Source organism: Psittacula echo (assembly GCF_963264785.1).
Source record: "Psittacula echo genome assembly, chromosome: 1".
Classification (NCBI taxonomy): Eukaryota; Metazoa; Chordata; class Aves; order Psittaciformes; family Psittacidae; genus Psittacula; species Psittacula echo.
The window spans coordinates 1,958,237-1,974,358 of NC_137735.1; the positions used below are offsets into that span (position 1 = coordinate 1,958,237).

Consider the following 16,122-nt stretch of genomic DNA (forward strand, 5'->3'; position numbering starts at 1 on the left):
TGGACTCCATGTGCTGGTTGCCACCTCCATGGCTATGAACAGTGAGAGCCTGGAATGCCCTGGAACTAGACACCAAGGGCTCTCCCTGTGCTTAATTCCGCAGTTGCGAGTGAGCCTTCAGCACTACTCACACGTGCTGCTCTTGGCTCGCTCCTGACACACGCATCCTGCCTCGGCGCTCAGCTGCCAGGCTGTGACCCAGCTGCAGACCATGGCAGCTTCTGAAGGCTTTTGTCAGCAGAGGTATCAAGTGATGGGGGCTGTGGTGAGGGGGAGAACGCCTGCTCCTGAGCACAAAAAGGCCTTTTGTAACTTGGTCTGGAAAACCACCAGGCACTGGGGGGCCACGCACGTCTCTGCAGCCAACAGCTACACTCAGGTTCCCTGTGCTGGTGGGAGGCAGAGGGAGTTCTGCCTTCAACTGGAGTCAGACTGGTTTGGGTTGGAAGGGACCTTAAAGCTCCTCCAGCTCCAACCCCTGCCACGGGCAGGGACCCCTTCCACTGGAGCAGCTTGCTCCAAGCCCCTGTGTCCAACCTGGCCTTGAACACTGCCAGGGATGGGGCAGCCACAGCTTCTCTGGGCACCCTGGGCCAGCGCCTCAGCACCCTCCCAGGGAAGAGCTTCTGCCTAAGAGCTCATCTCAGTCTCCCCTCTGGCAGGTTAAAGCCATTCCCCTTGGCCTGTCCCTACAGGCCCTTGTCCCAAGCCCCTCTCCAGCTTTCCTGCAGCCCCTTTAGGCACTGGAGCTGCTCTCAGGTCTCCCCTTCGGGAGCCTTCTCTTGTCCAGGCTGCCCCAGCCCAGCTCTCTCAGCCTGGCTCCAGAGCAGAGCTGCTCCAGCCCTCGCAGCATCTCCATGGCCTCCTCTGGCCTCGCTCCAGCAGCTCCACGTCCCTCTTGTGCTGCTGCCCTCTTGTCCTGTTGTTGCAGGTCCCCATCCCCAAGTGCTGCTCTCAGCACTTTGCACTGGTTGAGAAAGTGGAGGAATGAGTTAAAACCATCCCATAACACACAGTAATGAGCTGCTGGGGGATGAATGGAGTCTGTTGGCTGCCCAGGGCTTCCTCTGGCTCATGGTCCCTGCTCTATCCCACCCCTGGCTCACCCCTCCACAGCAGTCCCAGCCACCAACGGCCCTTTCTTGGAAAGACATTGGCAGGGCCCTGCAGCTCTTCATGGCCTTGTCCCTCTGGACCTTGCTGCGTTGGGATCTCTCCTGAGCTGTGTGCCAGGCTACTGATGGACAGCCGCTGCTGAGCCTCTGCCTGGCCCTGCACAGGGCCATCAGTGTCCTCTCTTTCTCACCACCCTTCCATAGGTTTAGTCTTTGAAGTCACTTTCTCTTTGGCACCATTTGTCCCCTTATGGAAGCGGTGGGCCCTGCACAGCTCCTCCCTGACGAGCTCTAGGAGGAGATGGTCTTCAGGGAGTCCTTCCTGGGGCTCTGCAGAGCTCAACTCAGGGCAGAAGATGCTTAGAAGAGCTTGTGGTGACAGTGAGGTGCTGCTAAATGGCATTAAGCCACCTCAGGAATGCTGCCTCTTGGGCTAATGGGGGCTTCAAGGTGCTGTGGGAAGCCTCACTGATGCTGTCCAGATGTTTGCATCTGCTGGTTGCATCCGAGTGCCCTGTTACCAGGACCTCAGCCCATGGTTGAGTGCCAGGAGGGCTCTGGCTGTGCTGCTGAGATTGGCTTCATGTGCTTTTTGTGTTGGAGAGGGGCTTTGGACAAGGGCCTGTAGGGGCAGGACAAGGGGAATGGCTTGAACCTGCCAGAGATTGTGATTAGGAAAGTCCCCTATCCTATCCTTTCCTCTCCCAAAGTGCAGGGGTCCCCAGAGATCCCTGGAGCCTGCTGGGTGAGGGTGTCTTGTGTCCTCATCTCTAGACTAAAATCATTTGCAAAGCTTTAATTATGAATGTTAATCAGTATTATCAGTAGGACTTCAATAACGAGTGATGAATCCTGATGGGAAGACGGGTGGGTGACCCCAGAAAAGGACCTAAAAGGGCTGAAGTGGAGCAGAGAAAGTGCCGTCTGTGTGTGTCCGTGTGTGTGTCTCTGTGTGACTCTGACCCCATGTGCATCTGTGTGCACCCATGTCTCTGTATGTTCGTGTGTGTCCCTGTGTCTGTTTGCGTGTCCCTGTGTGACTGTGTCTCTGTATCCTCATGTCTGTGTGTCCCCATGTCCCTGCGTCTCTGTGCTGTGCTCCTATCTGTGTCCCTGTGACTCTGACTCTGTGTGTCCACGTCCCTGTGTATGTCTACGTGTCTGTATCTCCACGTGTCCATGTGTCCCCATGTCCCTGTGTGTCCATGTGTCTGTACATGGCAGCACCGCAGCCCCCCCTCGCTGAGCCGAGCCTCCCTCCTCTTTGGTACCCCTGAAGCATGAATCACACGAACATTAACCCCAGCCCCGCCGTGCCCCGATGCTCACGGCCGCCTCCCTGCCCCTCTTCCCTTGCCGGCTTGGCGGATGTGGGTTCCCAAACCCCTTTTCCTCGCTTCCCCATCCCTCGTACCCCTCGTGTCCCGCCGGGATGCGAGCGGGGGGAGCCCGGGACCCGCTCTCGCCTCCGCTCTGGTTCTCATTACGCGGCCGGGCTGGGCCAAGAACCGCAGCAATAAATAACGGCGAACAATGCCGGCCCCCTCCCTCCCGCCCTCCCTCCCTCCGCCGCCCGCCCCAGCAGCCTCCAGCCGCCGCTCGGGCACGGGGGCTCCGGCCCGGGGCGGGCGGCGGGCGCCACGGTGACGGCCGCGGGCAGCGGCATGGCCGGGCCCGGCGCCCCCCGCCGCGGGGACAAGGTTTTGGGGAGCCCCGGCTCCGTCCTGGCGTTATTGGTGCTACCGGTGCTGCTGCTCGCCCCAGCGGGGGCCGCGGGACCCGCAGGTAAGGGCATGGGGGGGTGCATGGATATGGAGCTGATGAGAGGGGGGTGTTCCTTTGGCTTCATTGTGCCCCCTAAATCCTCTCTTCGCTGCCCCATCCCGTTCCAGCGCTGCGCTTTGACTCTATATGGTCCGGTCGGGATGGGAGGGCTGGGATCGGCTCCTCGCCCCCGGAAGGTGGGGACCCCCCATGTCCCCATCCCGAGCGGCCCCCGCTATAGATCTGATTGCGGACAGTGGCACTTTGGAAGGCTCTGGTGGTGTTTGTGTTGCTGATGTGTGTTTTGGGGCGAAACATGGCTTTTTGTGCTGTTGAGGAACTAACAGCACTAACCCCTGATGTTCCTATCGCTGGGGGAGTGCCAGGTTGGGATTATCCCCTTGTATCCTCTCTTCTCCATCCCTAATTTCATCCGCAGCCCCACCACGAAGCTGGGGCTGATGCTTCTCCACGCAAAGCACCCTTTTCATGATGGTTGTTTTGCACTTCCGAGCTTTCCTGTGTTCCCTGCTCAGTTTTCCAGCAACTCCAGGATAGACCCCTGCGAGCAGGGAAAGGAGCGGGGAGGGTGGTGGGAGCCAGGGTCTGTTTGGATAAAGCAGAGAGGAGGAACGGATGGGAATGGTGCCCGCTTCTTGAGGCTCCGGCATCCTCCGAACGCAACAGTGCAAACATCCCAAGCGCCAAAGCAACGCTGTTCCCGACACAGAAAGGGCTGGGAAGGAGTGTTTTCCAGGAAATACAAGACAGGGGGGTGGTGGGAGACCCCCTCTGCTTCATGTCTGGGTTTGTTTGACTTAGATTGTTAAGGCCTTATCCCATGCTCCGAGTATCTTTGATTCCCAGCAAAAAGCTCCATCCAAACCAGCAAGGAAATATAAGAACCAAGAGGATTTTAGGACATGGCTCAAAGCCCAGCCCAGTAATTCCTGCAGAACTCGTGTCCCATCCTCTCCCTGGACAGCGTGGGAGAGCGATGGGATCTGCAGCAGGAAAAATAGGACTTGGGATTTCTCTCTCCCCCCCCCCCCCCTTTTTTTTTGTGTAATGGGAAGGCAGCAAATCCCACCGGAGCTGAGCACAAGTCACATCGCAGCCGTGCCTCAGTTTCCCCATCAGTAAACGAGGGTGGCTGTGGCCGGGGGGTTGAAGGCCCCTTGTGCCTGCTGTCGGGAGAAGGGACCTGGGATGGTGCCACCTCCTTATCTGCAGTTATTCCTGGAATCTGATTGCATGCTGTATATAAGGAAAGCTGATTAAATGCCACTGTGCGATAGCGGCCGGCGCGTCGCAGGGTACCTCGGTCACGTTAAACACTCCATCTGCAATTCCCAGCCTGCAATTCCTGCCTTTCAAATCCAAGCATATTCCAGTGCCTAAAGGGGCTACAAGGAACCTGGAGAGGGTCTTGGGACAAGGGCCTGTGGGGACAGGCCAAGGGGAATGGCTTGAACCTGCCAGAGGGGAGACTGAGATGAGCTCTTAGGCAGAAGCTCTTCCCTGTGAGGGTGCTGAGGCGCTGGCACAGGGTGCCCAGAGAAGCTGTGGCTGCCCCATCCCTGGCAGTGTTCAAGGCCAGGTTGGACACAGGGGCTTGGAGCAAGCTGCTCCAGTGGAAGGGGTCCCTGCCCATGGCAGGGGTTGGAGCTGGAGGAGCTTTAAGGTCCCTTCCAACACAAACCAGGCTGGGATTCTATGGTTAAGCCAAATCCCCCCGGATCATTGCACAGGGAATGAAAACAAGTACATAAAATGATGAAGCCCTAAACCCTGTTATTCCACTCCCTTAGTAAATAGCTTCACCCTTTGCTGGGGAAGAGGATTTGATCCAAGTGTCCACTGACAACATTTGACTTGGCTCAAGGGTCCAGCCCGCGACGGTTTTGCTAGACCTCATCTCCCTGCAGCATCACTTCTGTTTCTGTTGTTGTCCAGCCTTAAGCCCTCGGTAGCTGCTCTCTCTGCTGCAATCCAATACAGCCGCATTGTTTAGGAAAGAAAAAAACCCTCTTAGAAAGCCTGTCTGTGTTTGATGGAGCCAAGGAATTGCTTGTTCTGCTCTGCCCGGGGGAGCTGGGATGGCTCAAGCCAAACCCATGATGTGCTGCAGATATTTGAGCTCTTCAGCTCGCTGCCTGAGCCCAGCACTGGTTGGGAAGATGATGGCTTGAGTTCTGGGGGGTCAAACTGTGCTTTCTCACCCCGTAAATGATGATGATCAATGGTGTGAAAGCATGAAGAAAAAGAGCTGAAATATAGAAGCTTTTGTGTGATTTGGGAGCGATGGAGCAGGGGGGGGATGCGCTGCCACCCTGCCTTTGCTCTGCGGTGCTTGGTGCGGTTTGCCTCCATTGCTTGGTGGTGGCAAAGGGGATGCTCTCCACGTGCTGGCTGCTTCTCAGGGTTTAGGGGCATTTGGGTCACTGTTTTGGGATCTGGGTGGGCAGAAATGCTCCTGAGGGCTTCCAGGAGCAAGGATGGGCCAGCAATGAGGATGCTGGCGCGGGGAGAGGGTGATGCTTTGGCTTCAACCTGGTGTCCGTGCCCCAGGAACACCTAAGAAGTGGCACTGGTGGTTGGCCAGAGTCCTCGGCTCTGTTCCTTAACCCCCTTCCTTGAGGTGTCTATGGAGCAGCTCCTGCTCTCAGGGTCTGGCATGGTCTGTGCATGTGCTCACCAGGTCTTCTCCTTCCCAGGGCCACCACCCCATGGGGAGCGGGTCACCCCACACTGGCTCCTCAGGGGCCGGGCCAGACGAGCCGTCAGCCTGGGTGAGAAGGTAAGAGCAGAGATGGTTCCTCTGCACTGCCCTGTGCAGATGGGTCCTGGGCATGGAGGTCTGCATGGTGGGACTCAAATGGAGGGGTTGGGTTTGCATGAGCAGGATGTTGGGGTGGTTCAGCCTGGAGAAGAGAAGGCTCCTGAAGGGGAGACCTTAGAGCAGCTCCAGTGCCTAAAGGGGCTGCAGGAAAGCTGGAGAGGGGCTTGGGACAAGGGCCTGTAGGGCCAGGCCAAGGGGAATGGCTTTAACCTGCCAGAGGGGAGACTGAGCTGAGCTCTTAGGCAGAAGCTCTTCCCTGTGAGGGTGCTGAGGCGCTGGCCCAGGGTGCCCAGAGAAGCTGTGGCTGCCCCATCCCTGGCAGTGTTCAAGGCCAGGTTGGACACAGGGGCTTGGAGCAAGCTGCTCCAGTGGAAGGGGTCCCTGCCCGTGGCAGGGGTTGGAGCTGGATGAGCTTTAAGGTCCCTTCCAACACAAACCAGGCTGGGATTCCATGGTGTGTTGGCAGGATCCAATTAGATGTGGTCGTGACCACTGGGCAGGAGGGAGGATGGGTGAGATCTGCAAGGGGGGGCAGAAAGGAGCTGGGAGGTCTGGAGGGAGGAGATGGAGGTAATTTGTCAGACTGACAGCTTGGCCAGGGTGGATGGACCAACAGCATTAGCTAAAGGGTAAGTGCTGCAGGATTTATGTGTGATGTCCTTGGGAATACTGCGAGAAGCTGGGTGCAGGCTGTGGGAATGAGGTGCCATCTCTTCCCAGGATGTCTCTGCTGGCTGTCACCTTCCCCACCACCTCACCACATCCACATCTCCCTTCAGAGATGCTCTGGTACCCCTGGTCTGGGTTTGGTGCTTGGCTCTGGGTCCACCAGCTCCACAGCTGCCCATTGCCGCTGATCCCTGTACCCCGCAGCAAGGAGGTGCTGGGGGCTGTGGTCTCCTTTGGGATGGACCCAATCACTTCCCAGCACAATGAGCACCAATGGGGTGCTCGCAGGATCCTGCTTTGTGTTGGGGCTGAGCAGATTCACTGCTGGGAATACCCAGTGCTGGGAAATGACCTTCTCTGGTGGCATCTGCATGGAGCAATGAAGCCACCTGAGATACCTCCAAGTGGGACCTCCTTGCGCCGGGCAGCAGATACCAAAGGCAAAGTGAGCAATGCAGCAGTGAAGCAGAGAGGGGCTTTGCACTGCCCTGCCTCCTTTGAGGGGCTGGACAATGCCTATTCCCAGTGGAATCAGGAGCGCTGCTGGGAATGGCCCTTCTCTGGTAGCTGACATAGCCCATCCCATTGGGGATGCTGTGCTCAGCCTTCAGCCATGTCCCCTCCCTTCTAGCGGCCCCACGTTGGTGTATATGTGGGTTGGAAGGCACTTGGGATGGGGAGCACACAGCAGCAGGAGGTGTATTTATACTCCCAGGGTCCAAATGGTGCCGGGTGGGTGCAGACCATGGGCATTTCGGGAATCACCCTGGGAATCCTGGGCCGGGATGGCTGGGCAGGACCCGGAGCATTTCCTGGCGTCTGCTCTGCATCCCCTGGCTCCAGCAGCCTGGAACAAGGAGGCTCCTGTTCCTTGTAGCAGGGGAAAGGAGGGGAGGGGAAGGGTGGTCGCAGGAGGGGGAGCTTCAAGTAGGCAGGGTGGTGGCAACCAAAGGATGGGGTAGGGGATGAGTGTGCTCCCTGCTTGTGGACAGAGCCCCAGCCCGGCCCATTCTGTCCTTGTGCTGCTGCTGGGTGTATCTTTAGGATCTATTTAATCCACCCCATCCCCACCGTGTCTCCTCCTGCTCTCCAGCAAAGATCCTGGAAATGAACAGGGCTGTGTGGTTGCTGTCAGCAATGCAGGCTGGGCTTCCCGGGTGGGACTCTGCCAGGAGACAGCATCCCAGTGCATGGAATGATGGCTTGTGACAGCCCCGATGCTCCTTCATCCCTTCCCTGCAGGTGGGATGCTGCGTGCTGGCCCATGCCATGGTCCATGGGGACATCGCTGTGCCTCCTTTCCTTCCTCCCAATGGGACGAGGAGGAGGATGGTGGTGGTGGCCTTGCGGTCCCATTGTGTGCGGGCTGGCACGGCGCTGCCTCCCCCCTCGACACCCTCCTCTCTCCTATTGTTTGGGGCTGAGCTCCCTGCGGGCTCCTTGGCTCCCAGCACACATGGAAGTGATTTGGGAGAGGCCACGGAGGAGGTCGTGGGGACCCTGATTGCAAACAGCTCCCTCCTTGCTGCTGGCTTGGAGTGGGATCCTGCCCCCCTGCATCCTCCTCCTGCTCCTTCCCTGGCTTGGGATGCCAAGTGAAGGATGTGGAGCGCTGACCATGGGCTTTTCCACCCCTTCAGAGGTGGGCATGGAGGTTGTGCCCAGCACCTTAGCTTAGGTGTCCTGCCACTATCCAGCCTTAAAGCACAGAGGTCCTTTGGGACTCACCAGCCTGCCTGTCCCTGCCCATAGCAGGGGTTGGAGCTGGACGAGCTTTAAGGTCCCTTCCAACCCAAACCACTCTGGGATCGTGTGGTTCCATGATAAATAACCCCTGGGGAGCATCACACACATGTGGGATCCCAGCCCAGCTCCGGAGGAGGAAGGGAGGAGAGGACGCCCATGGTTTGGGTGGGCTGCAGGTGCCGAGGACACGTTCTGCTGCCATCTGTTTCCTGCAGGGAAGCCCTTTTCCCCTTGCAAGGTGTGGCAGCGCTGAGCAAAGCCTGATGTGGTCCCTGAGCCAAGTTGGCTTTGAAACAACCGAATTCCTGCCTCTGCCCTCCGTTCCCCCGGCTCCCGTGGAGCTGGCTGCTCCTGGGATGCTTTTCCAGTGAGCAGCTGGAGCCAGAGGCCTGTCCTTGAGCTCCTGGATCCCGATCCCGGTGTGCGTTCGGTACAAGCTGTGTTACAGCATCATAGAATCGAAGACTGGTTTGTATTGGAGGGACCTTAAAGCTCATCCAGCTCCAACCCCTGCCATGGGCAGGGACACCTTCCACTGGAGCAAGCCTCATCCAACCTTGTTCTTCCAACCCTAACTGTGCCGCTCAGATCCAGCTGCCTGGGGAGGACCTGGCTCATCCATTGACGCTCCAGCTGCAAAACCCATCTCCAAATCCTCTGGGGAGCATCTCCTGGTAACTCCAGACCCCGTCTTCCTCTTTACACCCAGGCCTGCATGGGCTTACTTAGGAAATGAGGGCTTATGGGACCGAGCAGATGGCCAGGCTGTGATTTGAACGTGGCTTTTGGCTTAACTCGTGATGTCCCAAGGAGCTCAGTGCTCCCTGAGCCCGCTCCTGGGGGCTGCAGGGCGATGGGAGCTTTCCAGCAAGGATGGAGGAGGGAAGCAGAGATCATTTCTCTTTGGGAAGCAGAGATCATTTCCCACTTGAAGAGCAGCACAACCCCTTGGCCTCGGCTCTGCAAACATCGCTGTGGTTTGTGTGATCAGTGCATTGAAGCAGGAAAACAGACTCAGGCTCAGCCCAATGAGTCTCTGGGCTGCTTCAGGCTGGGTCAAGGCCAGGGCCCATTCATCCCAGCTGTATTCCAGCCGCCGGTGGGACTGGGCTTTGCTGGGGTGCTCTGGAGAGGGGTCATCACTTCCACATCCAACCAAGGCTGAGCTTTGGTTCCCTGCAGCTGATAGTGGGGACCAGTGCATCCCTTTGGGGCTGCTGGAGAAAGAAAGTGGTGTTTGGGTGGGAGAGGAAGGTGCTGGAGCCCAGGATGATGGGGGAACCTGGGATGATGCTGAAGCTGAGGAAGGTGATGGAGCTTGGGAAGGTGATGGAGCTTGGGATGGTGATGGAGCTTGGGAAGGTGATGGAGCTTGGGAAGGTGATGGAGCTTGGGAAGGTGATGGAGCTTGGGATGGTGATGGAGCTTGGGATGGTGATGGAGCTTGGGATGGTGATGGAGCTTGGGAAGGTGATGGAGCTTGGGATGGTGATGGAGCTTGGGAAGGTGATGAAGCTTGGGATGGTGATGGAGCTTGGGAAGGTGATGGAGCTTGGGAAGGTGATGGAGCTTGGGAAGGTGATGGAGCTTGGGAAGGTGATGGAGCTTGGGATGGTGATGGAGCTTGGGATGGTGATGGAGCTTGGGGTGATGCTGGAGCCCAGAATGATGCTGGAGCCCAGGAAAGTGCTGATCCCTGCTTATTCCTGATGCACAGCCTCTTGGCCAGCAGCTCTTGGGGACCCAAGTACCCACCAGTGATGCTTAAGGCAAAATTACCAGTGTTTAACTCATGCAATGGCCTTTCCTGGCCTTAAAGTGGGGCTGTTTGACTCCCTCCTGGCACGAGTGATTCGTGCATCCTCCTTCTCCCTCTTTTTCCTGCTATTCATGGTCCCCACCACCTCTCCATGTGCTCTCAGGGGAAACTGAGGCACAGAGAAGAGGGAAAACTTCATTGAACACGAATGGAGTTCAACACAGACCCCATTAGAAGCAGTTTGTTTTCCAGCCTTTGGCAGCTTGGAATATGGGACGGTGCTTGCACAGAGAGCTGGGAATGCCGGGATAACCCCCTACACACACGTATCCCTTTAAGACAGCAGCTGGGAAAGAGCATTTTGCCAGTAAAGGCCCTGAAGTCGAGGCAGGGAGTAATTGCTGGGGAATTCAAACCCGGGAAGGAGCCGGCTGGGATTGGGGAGGAGGAGGAGGAGGAGGAGATGGGCTGCGGGGCGCTGGTGTTAGGGAGATCAGAGAGGGGAGCGAGAGGCCTGAAGAAAGGGGGGGCAAGAGGGGGGGAAAGAAGGGAATCGGCAGGAAAAGCATCCCATGGCCCAGACCATGTTTGGCCACGGAGGGATGTTTGGATAAGATCATGTTCTAAAAATACAGCCCGTTCCCACCATGGCTGCAGGAGGGAGCCAGCGCCTCCCTCAGCACACAGGGCCCCTGGCTGGGATCCAGGACTGGGGCTGCCATCCCCATGGTCAATTTGAGCTGCTTAATGGGGTGCATCCATGTCTAGAGCTCAGTTTGGGGGGGATGTGGAGGAGGATCCATCCTGGGAGCGTAAACCCCATGTCCTAGGGTGCAGCAGTGGTGGTACCCGGGTGCTCTACACCCCAAGATCCTCCATCCAGTGATGCTGCCCTTTATAAGCGTGATGGTCCCCAGGAGGGTGGCCCTGGGGCTGCCAGGCTGGAGGTCCCCCGTCTCCCCAGTACCCATGGGGATGAGGACTGGGTTGCAAAGCCTTGCCTTCCATCTCCATAGGGATGAGCAGGGGCAGCAGGATTTGACCTCTGGAGTAGCCCAAGCTGGGAATCACCCAACTTTACCCCCACCCTGCTGCATTCCTGCAGAACCCTGTGATGTTCCGAGCAGCCGAAGCCAGAGCCTTGTGGAGGCAGCTCCTTCCTCTGCCTTTTCCCTCTGGAGCTGGGAAAACCTCACCAGCTCACAGCCAGGGCCCTGCAATGGATACGGAGCACAGGGCTGAGGGCTGGCAGCTCCCTGCATCCTTCATGGATGGGGAGGGATCAAGGGAGGGAGATGGAGCCAGCCACGCCGGCTGGGCCATGAACAGGAGGCAGGGTGATGCCGTAGTGTCCTGGAGGTGGGGAAGGGACATGGGGACATCGTAGGAGGGCTCTTGGGCTCCAGCCCATCCTGTCACGTGCAGGCGGCCGTGCTGGTGTGGATCCCTGCTTTAGGCTCCTATTTAACACCCTCCAAAGCGAGGGAGTGAGTAAAACCACCAGCATCCTGGGGAAGCTGAGTCAACCGTTTCCTCCCAGTGCCCCTGCTGTTCATAGCGGTGCGGTTCCCGTGCCTGGGTGGTTGCTGGTTATATCCATACCCCCACAAGGGTGCACGGGAGGGGCTGAGCCCCCCCAGGGACCTGCTTCTGCAGGGATGAGGCTCTTTCCACTGGCTCAGGATCTCTGGTGGGATGGAGCATGCAGAGACCCTGCTCAGGATGCTCGTGTGATGCTCCCAACCTGTATCCCACATAGAATCATGGAATGGTTTGCATTGGAAGGGACCTTAAAGCTCCTCCAGCTCCAACCCCTGCCACGGGCAGGGACCCCTTCCACTGGAGCAGCTTGCTCCAAGCCCCTGTGTCCAACCTGGCCTTGAACACTGCCAGGGATGGGGCAGCCACAGCTTCTCTGGGCACCCTGGGCCAGCGCCTCAGCACCCTCACAGGGAAGAGCTTCTGCCTAAGAGCTCAGCTCAGTCTCCCCTCTGGCAGGTTCAAGCCATTCCCCTTGGCCTGGCCCTATAGGCCCTTGTCAATAGCCCCACATCAGTTCTCTCTCGTTGCCTTTGATGGGTTTAGCTGCCAGCAGAGTTGGGATTTGCTGTCTCACCCCCATCCTTGCAGGGTGAATCTCAGTGTGAATCCTCTTTTACCCCCTACCAGGCTGGGAATTCATGGGGAAATCAAGCAGGAAGGTTTATTTCTCACCTTCCATAGGCTTGAGGCAGGATATGGAGTACGTGGAGCAGATCCACAGGGAAGAGGCAGGAAGGAGCCCTGAGCTGGGGACCAGAGGAGGGTGCTGGGGACAGGGATGTGCAGAGGAGACAGTGTCCAGTGGGAACAGCCCAGTGTGCACTATGATCCATTATCATCTCAAGTCGAGGGGCCTGAGCTCTGGGGAGGTGAGAGTTGACGTGGATCAGTGTGGGTTGTCCCCTGCAGAGTGGCTGAGGATGCTTGGGAACCTCCTGATCCCTGTGTCCCCACTGATGCTTTGTGGCTCGCAGCTCCCACTGCATTTTCCCAACTGGAAAACCAGCTCCTGCTTTTCCCAGGAGCCACCTGCTCTAGTGGAAGGTGTCCCTGCCCATGGCAAGGGGTTGGAGCTGGGTGATCTTAAGGTCCTTTGCAACTCAAACCAGTCTAGGATTCTATTGCACCATTCTAATCCATTGCACCCACTGCTCTCTGTGTTGCTAATAGAGCAGTAGGTCCTACAATAACAAGGCAGGCAGTGGGATGGGTAAGCACTGAGATGGCTGCATCCCAGGCTCTGCCTTTCCTAATCCCATCCCTCCTTTGCTTCTTTCATAGGTGCCTACCCGGGCAAAGGTGGCCGTGAAGGCTGAGGGCAAAGAGCTCATCCTGGTGCTGGAGAGGAACCAGTAAGTGTCGGGGCTGGGGAAGGGGTGTCGGGTGTCCCTGGCATAGTCCTGCATGGAGTGGTTGTATCCTGGCCTCTTTTCCATAGTGGAAGGGACAACCCCAATGTGGCTTCCTGCCTGCTGCAGCAGATAGGGCTGTTTGGGCTGAAATGCTCCTTTTTCCACTGCTCCTTTTTCCACTGCAAGACACAGTCTATGGCACCCAAAACATGTCACCTAAGAGCTTCCATGTTATCCATGGTACCCAAGGCAATCCATAATGGTACCCAGGGTAGCCCACAGCACCCAAGACACCAACATTGGCTGTGTCTACTGGGGAGACCAGTACAGCCTTGGCCACCTGAACTGCTGTCTTGTGCCAGCTGCCAGGTCTACCTTATCCCTGGTAGTTCATGGGCCAGTGGGGCCATGTTAGAATCATAGAATCATAGAATAGTTAGGATTGGAAAGGACCTTAAGATCATCCAGTTCCAACCCCCTGCCATGGGCAGGGACACCTCACACTAAACCATGTCACCCAAGGCTCTGTCCAACCTGGCCTTGAACACTGCCAGGGATGGAGCATTCACAACCTCCCTGGGCAACCCATTCCAGTGCCTCACCACCCTCACAGTAAAGAATTTCTTCCTTAGATCCAATCTAAACTTCCCCTGTTTCAGTTTGAACCCGTTACCCCTTGTCCTGTCACTGCAGTCCCTGATGAAGGGTCTTAGTTAGACCTTAAGTCTTCTTTCTTCTGGTACTAAGAGACATTGTTGGCCTCCAAAACCATCCTGGTGGCGTTTTTCCTCCTTCCTTGTACTGGAGAAGATGACACATCTTGCCCTTTGTTCCTTGGGTCTCCTGGCTTTTGGTCTGCCCTGGAGAGGATATCCCAATGATCTGAGCCATGCTGGGACTCGCTGTGCCCATGGATGTGCCTTGCTGTGTCCCTATTTATGGGATCAGCTCAACCTTCCCATGTCCCCCATTCCTCAGGCATAGAATGGAGGCTTTGTCCTCTCCATTGCCCTCAACCAACCCATCCCCATTCTTGTCCCCTTCCTGCCCATGTGCCCTGCACTCACCGGACGCTTGTCCTGCCCGGCTGCCCATGGATCCCTTTCCAGGAACCCGCCTGAGCTCCCGTCTCCTTCCTGGGCTGTAAATGGAGTTCCTGGTGCCGCGCACCCGCTCCCAGTCGGGCTGGGGAGCCAGGACCGTTCCCACAGCGGCATTCCAGGGGCCGGGCTGGCTGCGGAGCAGGCACCCAGAGGCGGAAGGGGTTATTCTGGGTTTGTTTGCTTCTGCTGCAGAAGAAAGCCTCTGGGACGGGGCCAAAGCCCAGGGATGGAGGGCAGGGGCAGGCACAGCCCCGCTCTGTCCTGCTCTGGGTGGCTGAGACCCTGCCTGCGCCGAGTGCTGCCCATGGGGACCTGGCCAGCCCCACGGTGGCTGCAAGCTCATGGCGGGAGCCCATCCCCCCGGCATCTGGGCAAGGGTGCGTGGATTCAGGGGGTGTGGAAACCCCCAGCATCCTCTTTTCCTTGTTTTCCTCTCTTTTATATTTTTTTTCCGTTTTTCTTTTTCCCCGTTTTTTCTTTTTTCTCTTTTTCCTCCTTTTTTGTCTTTTTTCCTCTCTTTTTTTCCCTCTTTTTCTCTTTTTTTCTCTTCTTTCTATTTTCTCTTTTTTCCTTTTCTGCTTTTATCTTTTTTTCCCTTTTTTCTTTCTTTTTTCCAGTTTTTCTTTTTTCTCTTTTTCCCCCTCTTTTTCTCTTTTTTCTCTTTTTCCTCCTTTTCCCCTCTTTTTCTATTTCTTCTTTCTCTTTTTTCTTTTTTCCTTTTCTCTTTTCCTCTTTTTCTTTTTTCTTTTTCTATTTTTCTCCTTTTCTTTTTTCTCCTTTTTTTTTTCCATTTTTGTCCCTTTTTTTCCTTTTTTTCCCCCTTCTCTCGTCTGTCTTTTCTCTTTTTTCTTTTTGTCCTCTCTTTTTCTTCTTTCTTTTTTCTCTTTTCTCTTTCCTCTCTTTTCTCTTTTTTCCTCTCTTTTTTCCTTTTTCCTCTCTTTTTTCCTTTTTCTTCTCTTTTTTCCTCTCTTCTTTCCCTCTTTTTCTCTCTTTTTCTCTCTTTTTCTCTCTTTTTCTCTCTTTTTCTCTCTTTTTCTCTTTTTTTCTCTTTTTTCTCCTTTGTTCTATTTTTTCCCTTTTTGTCCTTTTTTGCTTCCCCCCCCCCCCCCCTTCTTTCTTCTATCTTTTCTCTTTTCTTCTCTCTCTTCTCTCCTTCCTCTCCCACCTCCCATAGGATCATTTCACCCCGAATCCCCTGTCTGCTCCCCAGCCCCTGGCACTCCTTGGCTGTGAGCTCAGCTCCTGCTCTTCCCTGTGGCAGGAAGCACTCCATCAGCGTGGGATGCGGCTGTGTCCCGGGCGCTGGGGACCAGCCTGGGTGGGATGCGGCAGCTGGGACACATGGGGACCCTGTGCCTGTTGCTGGGTGTTGTCTCAGGAACATCACCCTCCTGTGCTGTCAGGGAGGTGAAGTGACGTGACCGGGGCTAGGGGGGGCGTTGGGGACCCCAAACCTTCCACATCCCCAGCTGGACTCTGAGCACGGGGTTGATCCCTTCTTCTCCCAGAAGGATGCTTCCCATGGGGACTTTGGTATTCCCAAGGGGGTTTGGTCCCTATGGGAAGCTGTCCCCTTGCCTGAGCTAATCCTCAGGGGTGACTCCACCATAGAACCATAGAATCGACCATGTTAGAAACGACCTTTAAGCTCATCAAGTCCAACCTTTACCCCAGCACTGCCAAGTCCATCACTAACCCATGGCATTGAGGGCCTCATCTACATGGGCTTTGAACATCCTTGAGCCCTCTGGTAGGGGATGGGTGAGCAGCTGGACCTCAATGCAGGTCCCCATCCCAGAGCAGCAGGACCCCAAACCAGTGGGCAGCCGCTTTGAGATGCAAAGGGGGATGTCGTACTGTGATTCATGTCCCCACTGGCCATGGGCGACCACTGGTTGGAAGCCAGCCCTGACACAATGGTGATGGCCGCCGTGTTGCCAGCTCTTCCATGGGGTCTGTGAAGGGGAGCCATGCGGATGGCTCAGCACCACTGATGGTCGCCTGGGTTCAAGCATAGGGACTCGGTGTGTTCCTATGCTGGGACACCCAGACCACCTCAAGGGTCCTAACCCTGCTGTTCTCTCCACAGGCTTCTGGCTCCGGGCTATACCGAGACTCACTACACCATGGATGGGCAGCCCGTGACAGTGTCCCCAAATCACACGGTGGGTGCTGGGGCATGGGCAAAGCTCGCCTCCTGTTTTGGGGTCCCTTGTGACGGAGCCAGAAC

General features: G+C 56.5%; 1 protein-coding gene across 1 annotated transcript in view; it reads left to right on the top strand.

Annotated features, from left to right (window-relative positions):
- Positions 1–2,779: 2,779 nt before the first annotated feature.
- Positions 2,780–16,122, top strand: part of ADAM33 (ADAM metallopeptidase domain 33) — a gene marked incomplete at its 5' end in the record, with an annotated part of 31,054 nt that continues 17,711 nt past the window's right edge. Inside the window, 5 exons of the mRNA XM_080636039.1 lie at positions 2,780–2,900; positions 3,008–3,076; positions 5,597–5,679; positions 12,719–12,789; positions 15,982–16,057. Coding sequence (XP_080492165.1) covers positions 2,780–2,900; positions 3,008–3,076; positions 5,597–5,679; positions 12,719–12,789; positions 15,982–16,057 — 420 coding nt within the window. The remainder of the gene's footprint in view (positions 2,901–3,007; positions 3,077–5,596; positions 5,680–12,718; positions 12,790–15,981; positions 16,058–16,122) is intronic.